At 42.0% G+C, this 20,039-nt stretch overlaps 1 protein-coding gene across 4 annotated transcripts in view; it reads right to left on the reverse strand.

Moving 5' to 3' along the window:
• The window catches only part of dip2cb (disco-interacting protein 2 homolog Cb), a 205,492-nt gene extending 186,142 nt beyond the window's left edge, over positions 1-19,350 (reverse strand). For all 4 annotated transcript variants that reach the window (XM_060905941.1, XM_060905939.1, XM_060905940.1 and 1 more), the window contains exon 1: positions 19,019-19,350. In XM_060905941.1, the coding sequence (XP_060761924.1) occupies positions 19,019-19,097 (79 nt within the window). In that variant the 5' untranslated portion in view covers positions 19,098-19,350. The remainder of the gene's footprint in view (positions 1-19,018) is intronic.
• Between the last annotated feature and the right edge of the window lie 689 nt (positions 19,351-20,039).

A 20,039-nucleotide genomic window follows, 5' to 3' on the forward strand; every position in this document is an offset into this window, starting at 1 on the left:
AGTCTGAGTGAATGACCTTGACGCCCGTAACGTCACCGCAGGAAGTCTATCGGTCTCATCGCCATTTCCGCTGTACTAAAACACAGAGCTGACTGCAACTCCAATCCTCCATTTTGAGCTAATTTATTGCTATGCCACGTAGATGTGTTGCTGGCGGGTGCAGCAACATGACAGAAGGTGGATATACATTGCATTCATGGCCCAAGAATGTTCAAACTGCAAAGATTTGGACGCGTTTTATGAGAAGTTCACAGGCACACTGGGTGGCTACGAAGTGGTTTCTCCTCTGCTCTGCACATTTTACTGAAGACTTATACGAAACCTCTGATCTGTTGAGGAGCGTTGGCTATAAGCCCGTATTGAAAGAGGGTGTGGTATCAACAATTAAAGAAAACAACAAGTGTATTTATTTATTTATTTATTTATTTATTTATTTTAAAAAGGAAAGTAAGTTCAGTTGCACCAGTTCTCCCGGAGTGTGAGCCGAAGGTTGTTGGTAAAACCCAGGATGTGACATGATCGCTTGGGCAGTGACCTCCCTGTGGTTGTTGCTAAAACCAGTAACGTCCCGTCTTGTCCCGGGTTTAAGTAATTGCTTGAGCCAAGCAGTAGTGGCAGAGTACTCAGCATGGAGAAAATGGAGAATGAGTGGAGCAGCCGTCTGATTTTTCCACTGGATATGCTTGCCTCAGCAGCAATATCTCGCCCTTACATGGAAGAAGCGAATGAACAGAGAACTGAACAAACAACTGAAAGTCAGATTGTTTCAAAACAATCAGCCACAAGATCGGCCTTCAAGAAGCGAGAATGCAGACAGGTAAGCTGTGATTCTCATTTGGATACAAAACAAAAACATCACGTTGTTTACCTGAATTTAGATTAATACATGTAACTTGTATTGTGTGTTATAAGATTATTTAATTTGCTTCAGAATGTGATCGCTTCAGTCAGGGCTGTGAAATAGAAATGACAAAATCCGAGGAAACAACAGCAGGGGGTCTGGGGGGGGCAGACCCCCAGAAGCTGAACAGATTTTGTGTATATTGATAGATTTGAAGCATCTTCTGAAAGCAAATATTTTCTCAAGCATGTTTAATTTAATAACCATGTTTAACATTTAATTTGAACTGTTATTATTATGCTGAAATAATACAATATGAACTGATTTACCTTTTAACTGATAAGGGTTCACTTGAAGAATGAAAATATCAATAACATACCTCATATTGTAAATTCACTCATATTCTTGTGTAGATTTGTATCAATTCATTGGGTACCATAATGTCTTTTCCAGGGGGGAAATTCTAGACTGACTATTAAATAATAGTCACCAATGTTCTTGTTTTTGAACTGATTCAATACCAAAATGTCTTTCTTGTTCATGTTAGACAGATTCTAGTCAAAAACTATATACAACTATTTACAAGTCAATATTTATATTTATTTCCTTTTCTTTGTTAGCAGTTTCTTCAGCTTAGAAAGCCTACTCTTTTCTTTCTGACTTTCTAAAGTATATGGCTTTTCCTTGCTCTTTTGGTCTCTCTTTCAAGCACCTCTTTAGCTTTCCTTTTGGATGGTAGCTTTGCTGCACTTAGGATAACTCCTTGTTCTTTTTGTTTTTCGTTTCTTCTTTGCTTTTTCTGCCTTTTCACTGTTGTAAGCTTTATATGCTCCCTCTGAATGATGTCCCTCCGTGACACAGACATACCGCGAAATTCTCCTTTTCAAAACCGTTGATATCGAAAGTATGTTTAAAGAGCACAATGGTAAAACGAAAAGAACACAAGATTCGCGCCGTGGTTTGTAAGCATGGCGCAAATGCCGTAAACCGGTCTGTCACTGTCGCAAAAGAAACCTACCCCCCCCATTTTTATTGCAAAATTAGATGATTTACTAAAATGATATTTTTGGCGGCCAAATTCGCGGAATTCTGCGAATCCGCGGATTTTTCACAGCCCTGCTCAGTTCATCTGATTATTTAATTGGCCTTTTATGTTTTATCAGTGAAAATGCAAGCATGTACAGTGGCATGCAAAAGTTTGGGCACCCTTACTGAAAATGTCTGTTACTGTGAATAGTTAAGTAAGCAGAAGATGAACTGATCACCAAAAGGCATAAAGGTAAAGATGACATTTCTTTTCAGTGTTTTCTGCAAGATTTGTGTATTATTTTTGTTTTGTACAATTGGAGAGTGAAAAAAGAAAAGGAACACCATGCGAAAGTTTGGGCACCCCAATACATTTGAGTTCTCAGGTAACTTTTACCAAGGTTCCAGACCTTAATTAGCTTATTGAGCTGTGGCTTGTTCAAATTCTTCGTTAGGAAAAGTCAGATGATGCAGATTTCAAAGCTGTATAAATTCTCTGACGCCTCAAACTTGTCCCTAAAATCAACAGCCATGGGCTCCTCTAAGCAATTCCCTCGCATTCTGAATAATAAAATAATTGATGCTCACAAAGCAGGAGAAGGCTACAAGAACATAGCAAAGTGTTTTCAGGTAGCTGTTTCCTCAGACTGTAATGTTATTAAGAAATAGCAGTTAACAGAAACAGTGGAGATCAAGGTGAGGTCTGAAAGATGAAGAAAACTTTCTGAAAGAACTGCTCGTTGGATTGCTAGAAAGGCAAATAAAAAACCCTGTTTGACTGCAAAAGACCTCCAGAAAGATTTAGCAGACCCTGGAGTGGTGGTGCACTGTTCTACTATGCAGCAACATGAACAAATATGACCTTCATGGGAGAGTCATCAGAAGAAAACCTTTCCTGCGTCCTAGCCACAAAATTCACCATCTGAAGTTTGCAAATGAACATCTAAATAAGCCTGATGCATTTTGGAAACAAGTCCTGTGGACTGATGAAATCAAAATAGAACTTTTTGGCCACAATGTGCAAAGGTATGTTTGGAGAAAAAAAGGGTGCCAAATTCCAGGAAAAGAACACCTCTCCAACTCTGAAGCATGGGTGTGGATCGATCATGCTTTGGGGTTGCGTTGCAGCCAGTGGCACAGGGCACATTTCATTGGTCGAGGGAAGCATGGATTCAAATAAATACCAGCAAATTCTGGAAGCAAACATCACACCATCTGTAAAAAAGTTGAAGTTAAAAAGAGGATGGGTCCTACAATAAGACGATGATCCAAAACACACCTCAAAATCTACAATGGAATACCTCAAGAGGCACAAGCTGAAGGTTTTGCCATGGCCCTCACAGTCCCCTGACCTAAACATCATTGAAAATCTGTGGATAGATCTCAAAAGAGCGGTGCATGCAAGACAGCCCAAGAAACTTGTAGAACTGGAAGCCTTTTGCAAGGACAAATGTGTGAAAATCCCCCAGGGAAGAACTGAAAGATTATTAGCTGGCTACAAAAAGTGTTTACAAGCTGTGATACTTGCCAAAGGGGGTGTTACTAGGTACTAACCATGTAGGGTGCCCAAACTTTTGCTTCAGGCCCTTTTCCTTTTTTGTCATTTTGAAAATGTAAAAGATGAAAATAAAAAATTGTTTTTGCTTAAAATATAAAAGGGAATGAGTCATCTTTAACTTTATGCCTTTTGGAGATCATTTTATCTTCAACTTGCTTAACTGTTCACAGTAAAAGCAATTTTGACTGGGGTGCCCAAACTTTTGCATACCACTGTACATGTATGTTGCATACACCTATCTAACACCTATCCTGTTTTAATGAGAGTCAACCCACAATCAATGAAGTCAAATCAGTCTTAGTTGAGCAAGTCGGTAACGGTATTTCTTACTTTCAGCATAAATTTTTATTTATATGACTTTGGTCTATAGCTGTCAAAGGCCTCGGCCTTAAAACCGGTTACTGGTGTGACGTCACGCACTCAGGACTGGCTGGCTCAACAGGGCAACTCGAACGCCAACTTTGCAGTTGATTTTAACTCTCAAAAACATATTTTTTTATTCCCATTTATGCAGCATACAAGAGTCAAGAATGGAGATACTATCCACTCAGAAATTTATTTTAAAATAAAGGTTCTGCGTATCTGCTTTAACATAATGGTTGTCCAGCACTCTGTGCGGCGGTACTTTTGTGCTTGGCATGGTGTTCTGAGCAATGTTGCTTGGTGGCATGGGACATACCAGCACTCTGTGTGGCAGTGCTTCTGTGCTCACTTTATGGATCCATGGCGTGGTGTTCTGGGCAGTGTTGCTCAGCGGCGTCGCGGCAGCTGTGCAGGCGGAGTGGGATTTATTTTCGTGCACCTTTTGGCGGGACTGTGGCTGCTACACCATTGGAATGACATCCTGACCTTCTTTTGGTGGACTCCCCCCACCTTCCTTATAATTGTAAAGCGACCTTGGGTATTGAGAAAGGCGCTATATAAGTTTAACTTATTATTATTATTATTATTATTATTAAGAGTGAAATTTCCCCCATGACATCTAGATTGCAGGTGGGGAAACAGTAGAAATGCCATGAGATTGGGAAACTTTTTTTTGTTTTGGCACTTCTCATAATCTAAGGAAATGTAGTAAATCGAAACACTTTTACCGAGAGGACATTTTACATTATATTAGAAAAATATATATATTAAAATATAATTTCACTACTGCAACTGTGCAAAGAAATGTGCTTCTTTAAAGTTCTTTAAAGCTACTGCCACAAAATTATATCAACCAAAATGCACTTAGTTCAGCGACAGAGTCTATAAAGCAGTCAGTACCGGCTATATTCCTGTCATCCTGAAAGACAAAAATATCAATAAAGTGAATGGAACAATATAACTTAAGTTAGCTGAAACTTTGCTTTCTTAATTCATAGCTTATTGCAGATGTTTAAACCACAGCTATGGCTGGATGCTGCTGTAGCAGTTAATAACACAACATTATCTTTCCTTATTTCTGAATCCCCCACCTCACCATGTTTTTCACACGAGTCCTAACAGTAGATAAAGAGAATGCAATTAAAGAAAAATATTATACTTGGTCATTTATTTCTTAAAGAAAATTATCCAATATTCTATATCCGTCAATGGCAATAGTATGTGAACTTTACTTTCGGTATCTGATGTGACCCTTTTGCACAAGAACTGAAACTAAGCATTTGTGGTAACTGTTGACCAGTCCTCCACATCAGCTTGGAGGAATTTTAGCTCATTCCTCTGGACAGAACAGTTTCAGTTCTGGGATGTTGGTGAACTGCTCACACAACATTTCTATTGTACCAAGGTCAGGACTTTGACTTTACCATTCCAAAACATTAGCTTTATTCTTCTTTAACCATTCTCTGGTAGAATGACTTGTGTGCTTATGGCCCTTTTCCACTACCCTTTTTCAGCTCACTTCAGCTCGCTTCAGCTCACTTCAGCCCGACACGGCTCGCGTTTCGACTACCAAAAACCAGCACGACTCAGCTCGTTTCAGCCCTGCTTAGCCCCTAAAACTCGCACCGTTTTGGAGTGGGGCTGAAGCGAGCCAAGCCGTGCCGAGTGAGGTTGGGGGCGTGAGCAGACACTCCCCTGTGCACTGATTGGTGAGGAGGCGTGTCCTCACATGCCCACACACTCCCCGCGAGCGCGCTGGGATCTGTAAACACCGCAAACCCGGAAGGAGAAGAATTACGAATTACGAGAATTTCTGAAGCCTTATGCGCCTCGCCTCATCTATACGCTCTTGCCAGTATCTGTTGGCGTTGTCGGTGACAACAAGCCACAGCACCAAGACCAGCAACACTAACGACTCCATGTCCTCCATGTTTATTGTTTACTATTCGGGTCGTGAGACTACTGCTTAAAAGATCACTGAATCAGTGACATACAGAGCATCGTGGACGAGTTCGCGGAGCGCAAGGCTCGTCGTATGCCCTTCAAATAATGCGCGCAGTAGGCTATTGATGTTTTATTATGAGCCATGTACAGTATGTCACCTAATGTTTTTTTGTTTCTGAGTTACATGTTCGTTTGAAGGACTTAATGTACAAAATAACATAGTTGCACCCCGTAGTGTTGAAATTGGTAAACACAGTGCATTCAGTGAGGTTTGCACCGCCCTCCTTTTATTTCTGACTCTTCCTGTCACCGTTGCAACCTCTGAGCGCTCATTCGTATGCCCTTCAAATAATGTGCGCAGTATAGGCTATTGATGTTTTATTATGAGCCATGTACAGTATCCTAATGTTTTTTGTTTCTAAGTTACATGTTCGTTTGAAGGACTTGATGTACTAAATAACATAGTTGCACCCGGTAGTGTTGAAATTGGTAAACACCGCAGTTGCGGACATTTTGTAGCCTAAAATGATGTTATGATAAGCTTTAATAAAGGGCCCGGTCATTTGCCCCGCCCCCGGCCCGGCTCTGACTTGTTCCGCCACTGTCACTGATGTCACTGTTTGCGCTGCTTAACGACATCACGTGACGTCCACCCACTTTCGCTAACTCCACCCAATGTGTCCACCCACTTCCAGCCAGCACGGTTCAGCGCGGTTGTAGTCGAAATGCAACTCCAACAGCCCCGCTCAGCTCGACTCAGCTCGACTCGGCACGGCACGGTTCAGCCGCGTTTGTAGTGGAAAAGCGGCATTAGAGTCATGATCTTGCTCCATGACCCACTTTCTCTTGAAATTCAGTTCACAGACAGATGTCCTGACATTTTCTTTTAGAATTCGCTGGAACAATTCAGAATTGATTGTTCCATCAATGATAGCAAGCCATCCTGGCCCAGATGCAGCAAAACAAGCCCAAACCATGATACTACCACCACCATGTTTCACAGATGGGACAAGGTTCTTACGCTGGAATGCAGTGTTCTCCTTTCTCCAAACATAACGCTTCTCATGTAAACCAAAAAGGTCTACTTTGGTCTCAGCTGTCCACAAATTTTTCCAGTAGTCTTCTGGCTTGTCCATGTGACCTTTAGCAAACTTGAGTCAAGCAGCAATGTTCTTTTTGGAGAGCAGAAGCTTTCCCTTTGCAACTCTGCCATGCAAGCCATGGTTGTTCAGTATTCTCCTGATGGTGGACTCATTTAGTTGCTTAGAAGTTACCCTGGGGTCCTTTGTGACCTCATGGACTATTACACTCCTTGCTCTTACATTACATTTCGCAGATGTACAACATACCCAGAGCAGCCTAGGGAGCAGGAAGTGCTGAAGGGCACTTCAGCCATTCCTGCTGGTCCAGGGAATCAAACTGGAGACCTTTTGCTTCTCTAACCATTAAGGCCATGGCTTCTGAGAGAGCTTTGCTGGTTGTCCACTCCTGAGGAATGGAACAATGATCTTGAATTTCCTCCATCTGTCTGACTGTGGATTGCTGGAGTCCAAACTCTTTAGAGATGGTCTGAGGAGCATCAACAACTCTTTTTTTCTGGGGTCCTCAGAAATCTCCTTTGCTCATGCAATGATGCACTTCCACAAACATGTTGTGAAGATCAGACTTTGATAGATCCCTGTTCTTTAAATAAAACAGGTCAAACACTCACACCTGATTGTCATCCCATTGATTTTAAACACCGGACTAATTTTACCTTCAAATTAACTGCTAATCCAAGCAGTTCACATACTTTTTGCACTCACAGATATGTAATATTGGATTATTTTTCTCAATAAATAAATAAGGATAATATTTCTGTCATTTGTTTAGCAGGGTTCTCTTTATGTACCTTTAGGACTCATGAAAATCTATGTTTTAAGAAGAAAGCACAACTTTATTCATCACACACACTTGTGAAATTTCCTCTCTGCATTTAACCCATCTGAAGCAGTGAACACACACATACATACCCAAAGCAGTGGGCAGCCATGCTAACAGCGCCCGGGGAGCAGTTGGGAGTTAGGTGCCTCGCTCAAGGGCACCTCAGCCCAAGGCCGTCCCATATTAACCTAACCTGCATGTAGGGCTGCTCGATATTGGAAAAAAATCAATATCACGATTTTTTCAGTAAATATCGATATCGCGATTTTTAAAACGATATTTATACACCTTTTTTTAAAGCCCTGATCATCAACACCTGAGGCACCGGGCCACATTTTTATAGTACAGGCCTCATAGGCTACCTGTCAACCCTTCCCGTTGTATCCTGAAACGCCTTTTACTTAAACTATTTACTGTGCAAGCGCGTACTTTGCATAGGTCCTATAGCCTGCACAAGGCTCACGTTCTCCTCACTCAACATTTCCGATCACAGAGGATGGAGCCAGCGCTGGTATTACCAGTGATTACTGCGTAACGTCCACACTGGCTCGTAGCCAGCCAAGGATAAAATCTCTCTCTCACACACACACACTACAACGTAAGCTTGTGTGTTGTTAAGACACCAACATTAAACACGCACAATATAGAGACAAGTCCTTAAGAATTAACATACATGAAAATAGGCTTCTCTTCCTTCATCTTCCAAATGTGGACTCCGCTATCTTTTTGGCATGTCAGCATTGAAATACCATTTGCAGAGATATTTCACTCACCATTAAGAAAAGTAAAAGCAACACATGATTAGGGCTACATGATTAGCAGGGGGACACCGTTTTAAGCGCACGGAATTTTAAAAACAATGTAATTACATCTGAGTCCGTCTACATCGCGCAATAAACCCGTCCTTAGCAGAACCTACTTCAAAGCATGATGCTAGCTGCAGATGCACAAGTCAAAATCAAATGAACCCAAGTAAACATGCCGCGGCGGGCAACATTAATAACCAAATTGCCTTACCTTAAAACACTGCCTTGACCACAGGACGACTCGCAATTATTCCACTTAAATCCACACGGTTTAACACATCTAACACGGCTAGCAAGCTGGATATGTGCTAATATTGTTGTGCTTGTTTTCTTCCGTAGATGCCATTTTTACATTACCCAGTCCCACATCCAAAAATATGACGTAAATATATGTTAATTGTATTATTATAACTATTAGCAAGCAAATCAAACAACATATTAAGAAATCAATATATCAAATCACCCGACACGTATGAAAACAGAAGAACTGATTTTTTACTGTTACGGAGATATCGCGGGAGTAGAATGGATGACGTATGCAAGGCTACGGTGTGCCTTAGGGGACAGAAGGGTTCGTTTTACCTTACTGTCACGTCAATGTTATTGTTGTTTTATTGCCATTGTAGAAATATTGTGCACGTCCCTTTCGACAAATGACAAAAAATCGTTTCATATCGATATTATGAATTTTGATATCGTTTGACACCAATATCGATATCGTGATAAAAATACGATATATTGCACAGCTCTACCTGCATGTCTTTGGATCGTGGGGGAAACCGGAGCACCCAGAGGAAACCCACGCAGACACAGGGAGAACATGCAAACTCCACACAGAAAGGCCCTTGCCGGCCGCTAGGTTCGAACCCAGAACCTTCTTGCTGTGAGGCAACCGTGCTAACCACTACACCACCGTGCCGCCCAGATGATATTCCGCACTAGCTGTGGGTGGAGGAGCTCAGGTCATATTTATACAGAACTATACAAAATTAGACAATATAGAAAACGGTTCACAAACTTTCAAGCACCAGTGTGTTTATACACACACAAATTATATATATATATATATATATATATATATATATATATATATATATATATATACACACACACACACACACATACATACACACACATACAAAAAAAATATATATATATATATATATATATATATATATATATACACAAAAAAAAAAAAAATATATATATATATATATATATACACACACACACCGGGGTGTGTGTGTGTGTGTGTGTGTATATATATATATATATATATATATATATATATATATATATATATATATATACACACACATACATACATACACACACACACACACACACACACACACACACCGGTATATATATATATATATATATATATATATATATATATATATATATATATATATATATATATACACACACACACACACACACACACACACTAGGGATGGCGAAAACTAAAAAAAATCTTGACCGACCACCGAGCCTCATTAGCCGGTTAAAGTCGGTTAACCTATGAGTTTAAAATTCTAGAATTGGAATTATTACAGGGATGCAAACGGCGCGCCTTTTGGCGGATGCCGCCCTCTCCACAGCTGAATCGCGCAGATCCGACCTTCCTTTCCCAAGGGGGGGCGTTGGAGCGTCCGACCACAACTTCATCAAAGCAAATTCTGCATATAAGCAAATGCCGCCACAGTCCACGAAACACAGGAAGTACAAGCACAAGAAGAAAACAGCAAATCAGAAAGCCGCGCGCCCGCGCAAAATTTAATGTGCGCATTCTGATCTACTGATTGCGTAGCTTCCGCGCAAACGCGCGCAGCCCCCCGATCCACTGCCCTCCTTTCACACCCCCCACGCCTCATGGACTGCAACGGCACCCGCCTATTTAGTAATTTTAATACAGAATCCACCTTGAAATTACAATTGGACACTCCAACGCCCCCCCAAAAAAAAAAAAAAAACGGATCTGCACCTTTCGTTTGTGTGGAGAGATATGATCTGCAATAACATGCATTGTTGGCTACAGACCGAAACATACTTTCAGAATGCACTGGCCAAGGCAGGACTAAACTCCATGTGCCTTCTAATAATTAAAAAAAAAAAAAACACACAATAGTAATTTGTAAGCTAAAAAGCCGGTGTCTACACTTTTCTTTCACCGAGTGGCAGCTGGGGCGGCACGGTGGTGTAGTGGTTAGCGCTGTCACCTCACAGCAAGAAGGTCCTGGGTTCGAGCCCCGGGGCCGGCGAGGGCCTTTCTGTGTGGAGTTTGCATGTTCTCCCCGTGTCCGCGTGGGTTTCCTCCGGGTGCTCCGGTTTCCCCCACAGTCCAAAGACATGCAGGTTAGGTTAACTGGTGACTCTAAATTGACCGTAGGTGTGAATGTGAGTGTGAATGGTTGTCTGTGTCTATGTGTCAGCCCTGTGATGACCTGGCGACTTGTCCAGGGTGTACCCCGCCTTTCGCCCGTAGTCAGCTGGGATAGGCTCCAGCTTGCCTGTGACCCTGTAGAAGGATAAAGCGGCTACAGATAATGAGATGAGATGAGTGGCAGCTGGGCGGGACATGACTGAATGGGTGTTTCTGATTTGTCAGCTGTCTTTAACTGGGGCGGGACATGACTGAATGGGTGTTTCTGATTTGTCAGCTGTCCGCTCCAAAATCGGCAGCTTCAAAACGATTGATTTTTTTTTTTAACCGGACAACCAAAAAAAATTAACCGGTTGACGTTGATTCGGTCAACCACCGGTCAAACGGTCATCGGTTAACATCCCTAACACACACATACACACACACTAGTGCATCTCAAAAAATTAGAATACCATGAAAAAGTTCCCTTTTTTCATAATTTAATTCAAAAAGGTAAACTTTCATATATTCTATATTCATTACATGTAAAGTGAAATATTTAAAGCCTTTTTGTTTTAATTTTGATGATTATGGCTTATAACTCATGAAAATCAGAAATCCAGTATCTCAAATTATTAGAATATTCCCTAAGATCAATCAAAAAAAGGATTTACAATACAGAAATGTCCAACTTCTGAAAAGTATATTCATTTATACACTCAATACTTGGTTAGGGCTCCTTTACCATGAATTACTGTATCAGTGCGGTGTGGCATGGAGGTGATCAGTCTGTGGCACTGCTGAGGTGTTATTGAAGCCCAGGTTGCTTTGATAGTGGCCTTCAGCGTATCTGTATTTTTGGGTCGGGTGTTTCTCATCTTCCTCTTGAGAATACCCCATAGATTCTCTATGGGGTTTAGGTCAGGCAAGTTGGCTGGCCAATCAAACACAGTAATATCATGGTCAGCAAACCATTTGGTAGTAGTTTTGGCACTGTGGGTAGGTGCTAAGTCCTGCTGGAAAAGGAAATCAGCATCTCCAAAAAGCTCGTCAGCAGATGGAAGCATGAAGTGCTCTAAAATCTCCTGGTACATGGCTGCGTTGACTTTGGACTTGATAAAATACAGTGGACCAACACCAGCAGATGACATAGCACCCCAAATCATCACAGACTGTGGAAACTTCACACTGGGCTTCAAACACCTTGGATTCTGTGCCTCTCCACTCTTCTTCCAGACTCTAGAGCCGTGATTTCCAAATTAAATGCAAAATGTACTTTCATCTGAAAAGAGGACTTTGGACCACTGAGCAACAGTCCATTTCGTTCTCTCCTTAGCCTTCTGACATTGTCTCTGGCTCAGGAGTAGCTTGATATTAGGAATGCGAAAGTTGTATCCCCTTTCTTGAAGATGTCTATTCGTGATGGGTCTTGATACACTGACACCAGCCTCAGTCCACTCCTTGTGAAGCTCTCCCAAGTCCTTGAATCAACTTTTCTTGGCAATCCTCTCAAGACTGCGGCCATCCCTGTTGCTTGTGCACCTTTTCCAGCCACCCTTTTCAGCAATGACCTTTTGTGGCTTACCCTCCTTGTGGAGGGCATCAGTGATCATCTTCTGGACAACAGTCAAGTCAGCAGTCTTCCCCATGATTGTGGTTGTGTGTACTGAACTAGACCGAGAGATACACTGTGTTCATACTGTTTTACTCAAACTCGAAATGAAATATTCTTATATTTTGAGATGGTTTTTTTAATGTTTTTGTACTGTATGCCATACTGATTAAAATTAAAATAGAAAAATGCTTGAAACATTTTAGTTTGTGTAATGAGTCTATAATATATAACATTTTCACTTTCTTAAATAACTGATGGAAAATATTGAACTTTTTCACAATATTCTAATTTTTTGAGATGCACTAGTATATTACACACACAATCAATTATTCCACAAAATCAAGTTGTACAGGAGCTGACAGCCAACGAGGTGTGTAGCACCGAGTCAGCTATAAGTCATGTACGACGAGAACAAGTGGAATAACTATTTATTCTGTCCATATTCACTGGATATAAGCAATCGCACGCTCTGTGGTGGGTTTCCCAAAAGCCTCTTAACACTAAGAGCATCTTAACTAGGAGACAGTGTGTTCATTGTGCTGCTCACTTTACCATTTAACGATGATCTGTGCTACAATGCTTTTGGGAAACTTGGCACTGATTGGCTACTCTACTACTAGGCTATCAGCTCATATACCGTGAGTAGAGAAAAAACAAAATGGCAGAGCGTGTGGCTGAATCAACCGAGGACAAAAAAAAACTCTACTTGAAAACAACGCCCCCCCCCCCAAAAAAAGCAACAAAATATGGAATAAAAGTATCTTTTTTATTTTTCAATAATTATTATAGCAGCACGTTTCACAAATTTCTACCGTCATTTCGCTGGCTTGTTTACATACTAAGCGGAAATTATTTTGCTGGACATTTTGTATAAACTTTTTATTTATCAAATTTGCAAAAAATAAAAATGCTTCGTTTCTCAAAATCCAGTGAACGTGCATAGAGTAAAACAGTTATTCCACTCAATCTCATCATACATGGTGTCATACATACATACCTACACTATCATTATATATACACATACACACACATACCCCTCACCTCGGCTACACCCCTCGCCTCTCCATAACAGCTGATCAGGTGTTGAAGGAGCTGAGGAGGATCAAGACAAGGAAAGCTGCTGGCCCTGATGGTATCAACTCCAGACTGCTTAAGGACTGTGCAGATCAGCTCTGTAGGATTCTTCTGTACATTTTCAACCTGAGCCTCGGTCTGGAGAAAGTTTCACTTCTGTGGAAAACATCATGTGTGGTTCCAGTTCCCAAGACTGCGCACCCCAGAGAGCTCAATCACTTTCGGCCAGTAGCTTTAACGTCTTACCTAATGAAGATCATGGAGAGGATTGTTCTCTCCCACCTCCGACACCTGGTGAACAGCGAGATGGACCCCCTGCAGTTCGCATATCGACCGGGCATTGGTGTGGATGACACTGTCATTTACCTGCTACACCGGTCACTTTTGCACCTGGAGGGCACTGGGAGCACTGTGAGAATCATGTTCTTTGACTTCTCCAGTGCTTTGAACACAATCCAGCCATCACTGCTTAAGGGGAAGCTGGAGGGAGCTGGTGTCGATTGCCACCTGGCTGCATGGATCATTGACTACCTCATTAACAGACCGCAGTATGTGAGGCTCCGCAACTGTGTGTCTGATGTGGTAGTCTGCAGCACAGGGGCTCCACAGGGTACAGTGCTCTCTCCTTTCCTCTTTACACTTTACACATCTGACTTCATCTGACTTTTCCAGAAGTTCTCAGATAATACAGCCATCGTTGGACGTGTGTCAGAGGGGGATGATCTGGAGTACAGAGAGGTCATCACCAACTTTGTCGCCTGGTGCGAACTGAATCATCTGCGCATCAACGCCAGCAAGACAAAGGAGGTGGTGATCGATTTCAGAAGGATGGTTCCTCAAATTGCACCAGTGAACATCCAGGGTTTGGACATTCAGTCCGTTTACATGCGCATCCAAATCAAGCTACTGTCGGTAATCGAGCAAAGGGTCCCAGCAGGGGTGCCAGAGAAATCCAATCCTACATGCACAAGTGAAATCGGGCTATTGTGCAAGGTGCATTGTGCACCCGAGCCACGCGTGGCGCTACACGCCCTATCGTGTTGGTACACTTCCGGTTGTCGTCATGAAGAAGAGCTATACTGTTGCCAGATACTGCTGACGTATTCCAGCCCAAAACATGTTCAAATCCGCCAAAAAGCACTTAAAACCCCCAAATCTGGCAACATTGGCAGTTCCGTGTTCAAGCTGTTAGGCTTGCTCTAACAGACTGTATGGCTACAAACTGTCCGGCGCAGACCACTGTTTTGTAAGACAACTTATTTTGCACAATTGTATATTTTTCTAAAGTCCATTTTTTGCTTACAAAAAAATACATTTTTTTTGCTTACAATTTAACTTATGTCTTAATAAACACACAAAAAGTTCAATTGTTTTGTTTTTATTGACATTCTTCAGATGTTGGACATCTATACACACACACACACACACACACACACACACACACACACAAATACAGTGACTTGTTTATGTACACAATTCACAGCTATGCAACAGCTGTAAATATGTATTTGGTGATACAGTAAGTGAGCTAAATTTTAACAGTGCAAACAATGTCACAAAAAGAAAAAGATTCATGCCGTTGTCATGCCGACCGAGGCTGTTGTGTTTCCCGCTTGTGGTCTAGTCACTCGTCACTTCCGGAAGGGGCAGTGCTGAAGTAAGTAGCTCGAATACGTAGCTCAATAGGGTTTACATGCACTAAGTAGCTCGGCAGAAATCGCATAATCTAGGTCGTGTAGCTTGATTCCGAGAAATCAAGTTCGGTTCAATTTCAGCCGAATTAAGGTGTATACATGGCATTTTGAACTTCGATTTCAGTCGAGCAACGGCAGAAATTCGATTTTCTCTATGTGCATGTAAACGCACTGATTGAGATCGTGGAGGAGCACAAATACCTGGGTGTTCACCTCAACAACAAACTGGACTGGACTAACAACACAGATGTCCTGTACAAGAAGGGCCAAAGTCGTCTCCACCTCTTGAGAAGACTGAGGTCTTTTGGTGTGTGCAGGACACTGCTGAGGACTTTTTATGACTCTGTGGTAGCATCAGCGATTTTCTACGCTGTGGTCTGCTGGGGCCATGGAAGTTCAGATAGGGACAGGAAGAAACTTAATAAACTGGTCAGAAGGGCTGGTTCAGTCTTGGACTGTCCTCTGGACTCCATTGAGGTGGTGGGTGAGAGGAGGATGTTAACCAAGCTGACATCAATCATGGATAACCCCTCTCACCCCCTACATGAGGCTGTGGGGGCTTTAAGCAGCTCTTTTAGTAGTAGACTGCTACACCCACGGTGTAAGAAGGAGAGATACCGCAGGTCATTCATACCTGCTGCTGTCAGACTGTATAACACCCACAACTTATAACGTAGCACCAATAACCTGTTTGTCGTTATATTTGCACGACTTCACCACTACTACCTCTGCCATCTCTCATCGATGCAATTATGTGCAATAATATAGGCCTTAAACTATTTTTATGCATACTTATATATATATATATATATATATATATATATATATATATATATATATATATATATATATAGTATATATGTGTGTGTGTGTATATATACAGAGCCTCTCAATAAGGCAATTTTTCTGTACTTTTTCATGGTAGATAATGCAAATATCCCTTTGTATTTAATCCTTCGTTTGTCTAATTTTTATTTCAGTTTTATTTGTTATCTGTTTGACATTTTCTTGCTACTGTAACACGTGAATTTCCCCGATGTGGGATGAATAAAGTGAATCTAATCTAATCACACACACACACACACACACACACAAAATATACATACACACTCCCAGTGTTTTCCTGCTGACTTCACACGTGTGTGTGAAATATTTATATCTCTCTCACAGGGTTCTCCAGAAAATCTGAAGCAGCCGAGACAGTATATTACATGGTGGCGTGAAGACGTGAAGTTTATCTTCAAGTGGTGCATATATCTCACGAGTGAGCAAAGCAAATGAGTGAAATATTTTTTTAACATGAGAAGATACATTTCATATCTTCACACCACCCTGTAATAGTCTTTATTATATCGACACAGCCACAAAAATATGCAAGTTAATCAAAAGAATTTTAACTTTGAACTGGTTCGCCATTTTCACAACACATGTCAAGTCAGCAGGAAAACACTGGGAGTGACATCATCGACATCCTCACAAGTGAAAACATGTACCAATCAAAAATTTGGACACACCTACTCATTCATAGATTTTTCTGTATTTATTCATTTTCAACATTGTAGAACAATACTGAGGACAAGACTCTTCAAAGTAGCCACCGTTTACCTTGATGACACTTCGCACACTATCGGCATTATCTTAACCAGCTTCATGAGGTCAACACCTGGAATACTTTTTATTTAACAGCTGTGCCTTTTCAAAAAAGTTATTTAGTGCAATTTCTTGCCTTCTTAATGCATCTGAGATCAAACAATAAATAATAAAAACACAGTAAATAGCCCTATTCCACAACTGTAGTCATAAATATATGTCCAGAACTGCTTAGCTAAGTAAAGAGAAATGACATCCATCATCACTTTAGGGCATGAAGTATCTTAATTCATAAAAATAAAGAAAAATAATTGAATTAGAAGTTGATGTGTCCAAATTTTTGACTGGTACTGTATGTACATGTATAACACTAAGCACAAGTTCAAAGTGTTTATTGTCATATGCACAGTAAGGACATGTCCACTTGCAGAATGAAATTCTTAGTTTGCTGTCCACCATGAATGCCATTCCCATTCTCATTATCTCTAGCTGCTTTATCCTGTTCTACAGGGTCGCAGGCAAGCTGGAGCCTATCCCAGCTGACTACGGGCGAAAGGCAGGGTACACCCTGGACAAGTCGCCAGGTCATCACAGGGCTGACACATAGACACAGACAACCATTCACACTCACACCTACGGTCAATTTAGAGTCACCAGTTAACCTAACCTGCATGTCTTTGGACTGTGGGGGAAACCGGAGCACCCGGAGGAAACCCATGCGGACACGGGGAGAACATGCAAACTCTGCACAGAAGGGCCCTCGCCGGCCACCACGGGGCTCGAACCCGGACCTTCTTGCTGTGAGGCGACAGCGCTAACCACTACACCACCGTGCCACCCCCAACCATGAATGCCAATTACAAATAAATAAATAGGTGGAAGAAGTAATACAAGGTAAAGGCAATATAGTGCAAAAATAAAAGTGAAGAAAAGCAAAAGCAACAAAAAACACCCAGTATAGTACAAAATGTAGTGCAAAACAGGTAGTGCAATACAAAAATAAGTCAATGATCAGACGTAGCAGCAAAAGGGCAGTAATGTACGAAGACTGCCAGTTTATCACAGTTCCCAAACACATTTATGTTGGAGGAAACCCGAGAACCCGGAGAAAGCCCATGCAGACACAAAGAGAAGATGCAAATCTCGACGCGTAACCTGAGCTCAGAACCAAACTCGTATGTCTGTGAAGATTCTCAGTCATCCAGGTCATGGTAAACTGTGGGTGGTAAAATAGAGCAACTGGACTTGCTTGAAGATTCTTGAAGACGTTTCACCTCTCATCCGAAAGGCTTCTTCAGTTCTGTCTGACTGGTAGGGAGCATCAGGTATTTATCCTCTCAAAAATTTGAGAGGATAAATACCTGATGCTCCCTACCAGTCAGACAGAACTGAAGAAGCCTGAGAGGTGAAACGTCTTCAAGAATCTTCAAGCAAGTCCAGTTGCTCTCTTTTACCACCCACAAACACATATGGTTTTTCAGCCCTGAGTTACTGTTTCTATCCAACTCATGACTCGAACACTGACTGAATGAAAACTTGTGCACTGGCTGACTGCCTATCTAACTAGATCACTGACGAACTTTGTCAAAATGGCGTTCTGTCCAAGGCACTGCGCCACAGCATCACATTACCGACATCGAATCGTGATCACGATAAGCAAACGATATACCGTGCAACCCTAGAGTCTGTGCTCGAATGCAAAGAAAGCGGAACCATGTGCAAGTTAGATTCGGAAAATAAATCTGGGTCTCGTTCATCCGCTGAGTCCTCCAGGTCACAGCCGTTAAAAGAGCGAGCAAAACAAACCCCGTTACTCTCTCTCTCTCTCTCACACACACACACACATTCACATTCAGACAGCGTACTGTGTGTCTCCATGAAAGAGAAACACTGAGTGTTTATTAGAAAGTGGATGGGGCTGTGTGTGATGATGATGATGATGATGAGAATTTGCTAAATAAATAAATCAGTGTTCTTCTGACACCAGAACCAAATATAAATCAGGACCCGTTAAGGCCCACTTCGTGTCATTCAAGGTCGCTCGTGCACCGTTCTGTTTTTCCCGTCCATCAGCGCGCGCACGAACACTATACAGCGAATGTAAACACGCAAGGGAAAGGCCCGTGCCAGTTTCAATCCGTCAGGCTGCATGTGTTTAGTCTGGCTTTGTCTCACCCTCATCTCAGAACCACCGTTCAAACGGGAAATCCGGAACTCACCTTCCGATAACTCCAGCTCCAGCTCGGCGATCCGCGCTCGGATGTCCAGCGGCAGCGGTAAAGCATCTCGCTCCGCCATTCGGTCTCCTCCCCGTATCTGAGTCTTACACACGGGTCGCTCTCAGAGCCCGAACGGGCAGCATGAGTGTGTGAGCGGGCATCCGACTGAAGACGGAAAATGCTCTAAAGGGTTACTGGCTCGTGCATCGGTCTCAGGAGCGGACAGAAGACGCGGCTCCGGTCAATCAGGATGCTGTTAACGCCAGTGATTTGCGGCGGAGAGAACAGAAGAGTCACTCAGCTCCAGCGACGCCTCACCGCCTGTGCCGTGGCGTCCGGGTCACGTGATCACGGCGCACACATTCCCGGTGGAGGGCGATAGAGCGCAGTATTAGCGACTGTAACGGAAATCCGCAGCTGTCTGTCTGAATCTCACTCGCATTCCGTGATTTCTGCACGTGATGCTACAACAATCCCAAATCCTTTTGTCAGAAGTAGCCCACTTTTCCATTTAGTCTTTTGAACTGTTGCATTTACACTTACACTGCATTTCATAGGCTTCTACTTTACAGTTTTGTCCAAAACAATTTGCATCTAAGACAGGATCCAGTACACGAGCTGTGAGGGACAAGGGTCTAGCTCAAGTGTCCAAAAGAGGCTCTTTTGTAGTCCTGGGATTTGAACTAAACCCTGCTGAAAATCCTCGTAGTCTGGTGAGCTTCTTTTGTCAAAACACAGAGAGCTGGTCAAACTGGAAGACTGTCTTTACCTACTGGGAAGAACTGGCAGAAAAGAAACAGATTTGAATTCGTTTTTTTTTAAAGAAAATGACAACATTAAGGCAGTTAGAAAATATCAGACGTTTTTCCATCACTTTTGTCAGTAGTAAGGAAGCTGGAAAACAAATGACCAGCTGGCAAAGATGATCTATCAGTTTGGACAAAGCTGGATGTTTCAGCAGGAAGACAATATAAAAATAGGCTGAGGGGTGAAAAAACAAACATTTGGAGCAATGTTCTGA

The sequence above is a fragment of the Neoarius graeffei genome, chromosome 23 (assembly GCF_027579695.1).
Source record: "Neoarius graeffei isolate fNeoGra1 chromosome 23, fNeoGra1.pri, whole genome shotgun sequence".
NCBI lineage: Eukaryota > Metazoa > Chordata > Actinopteri > Siluriformes > Ariidae > Neoarius > Neoarius graeffei.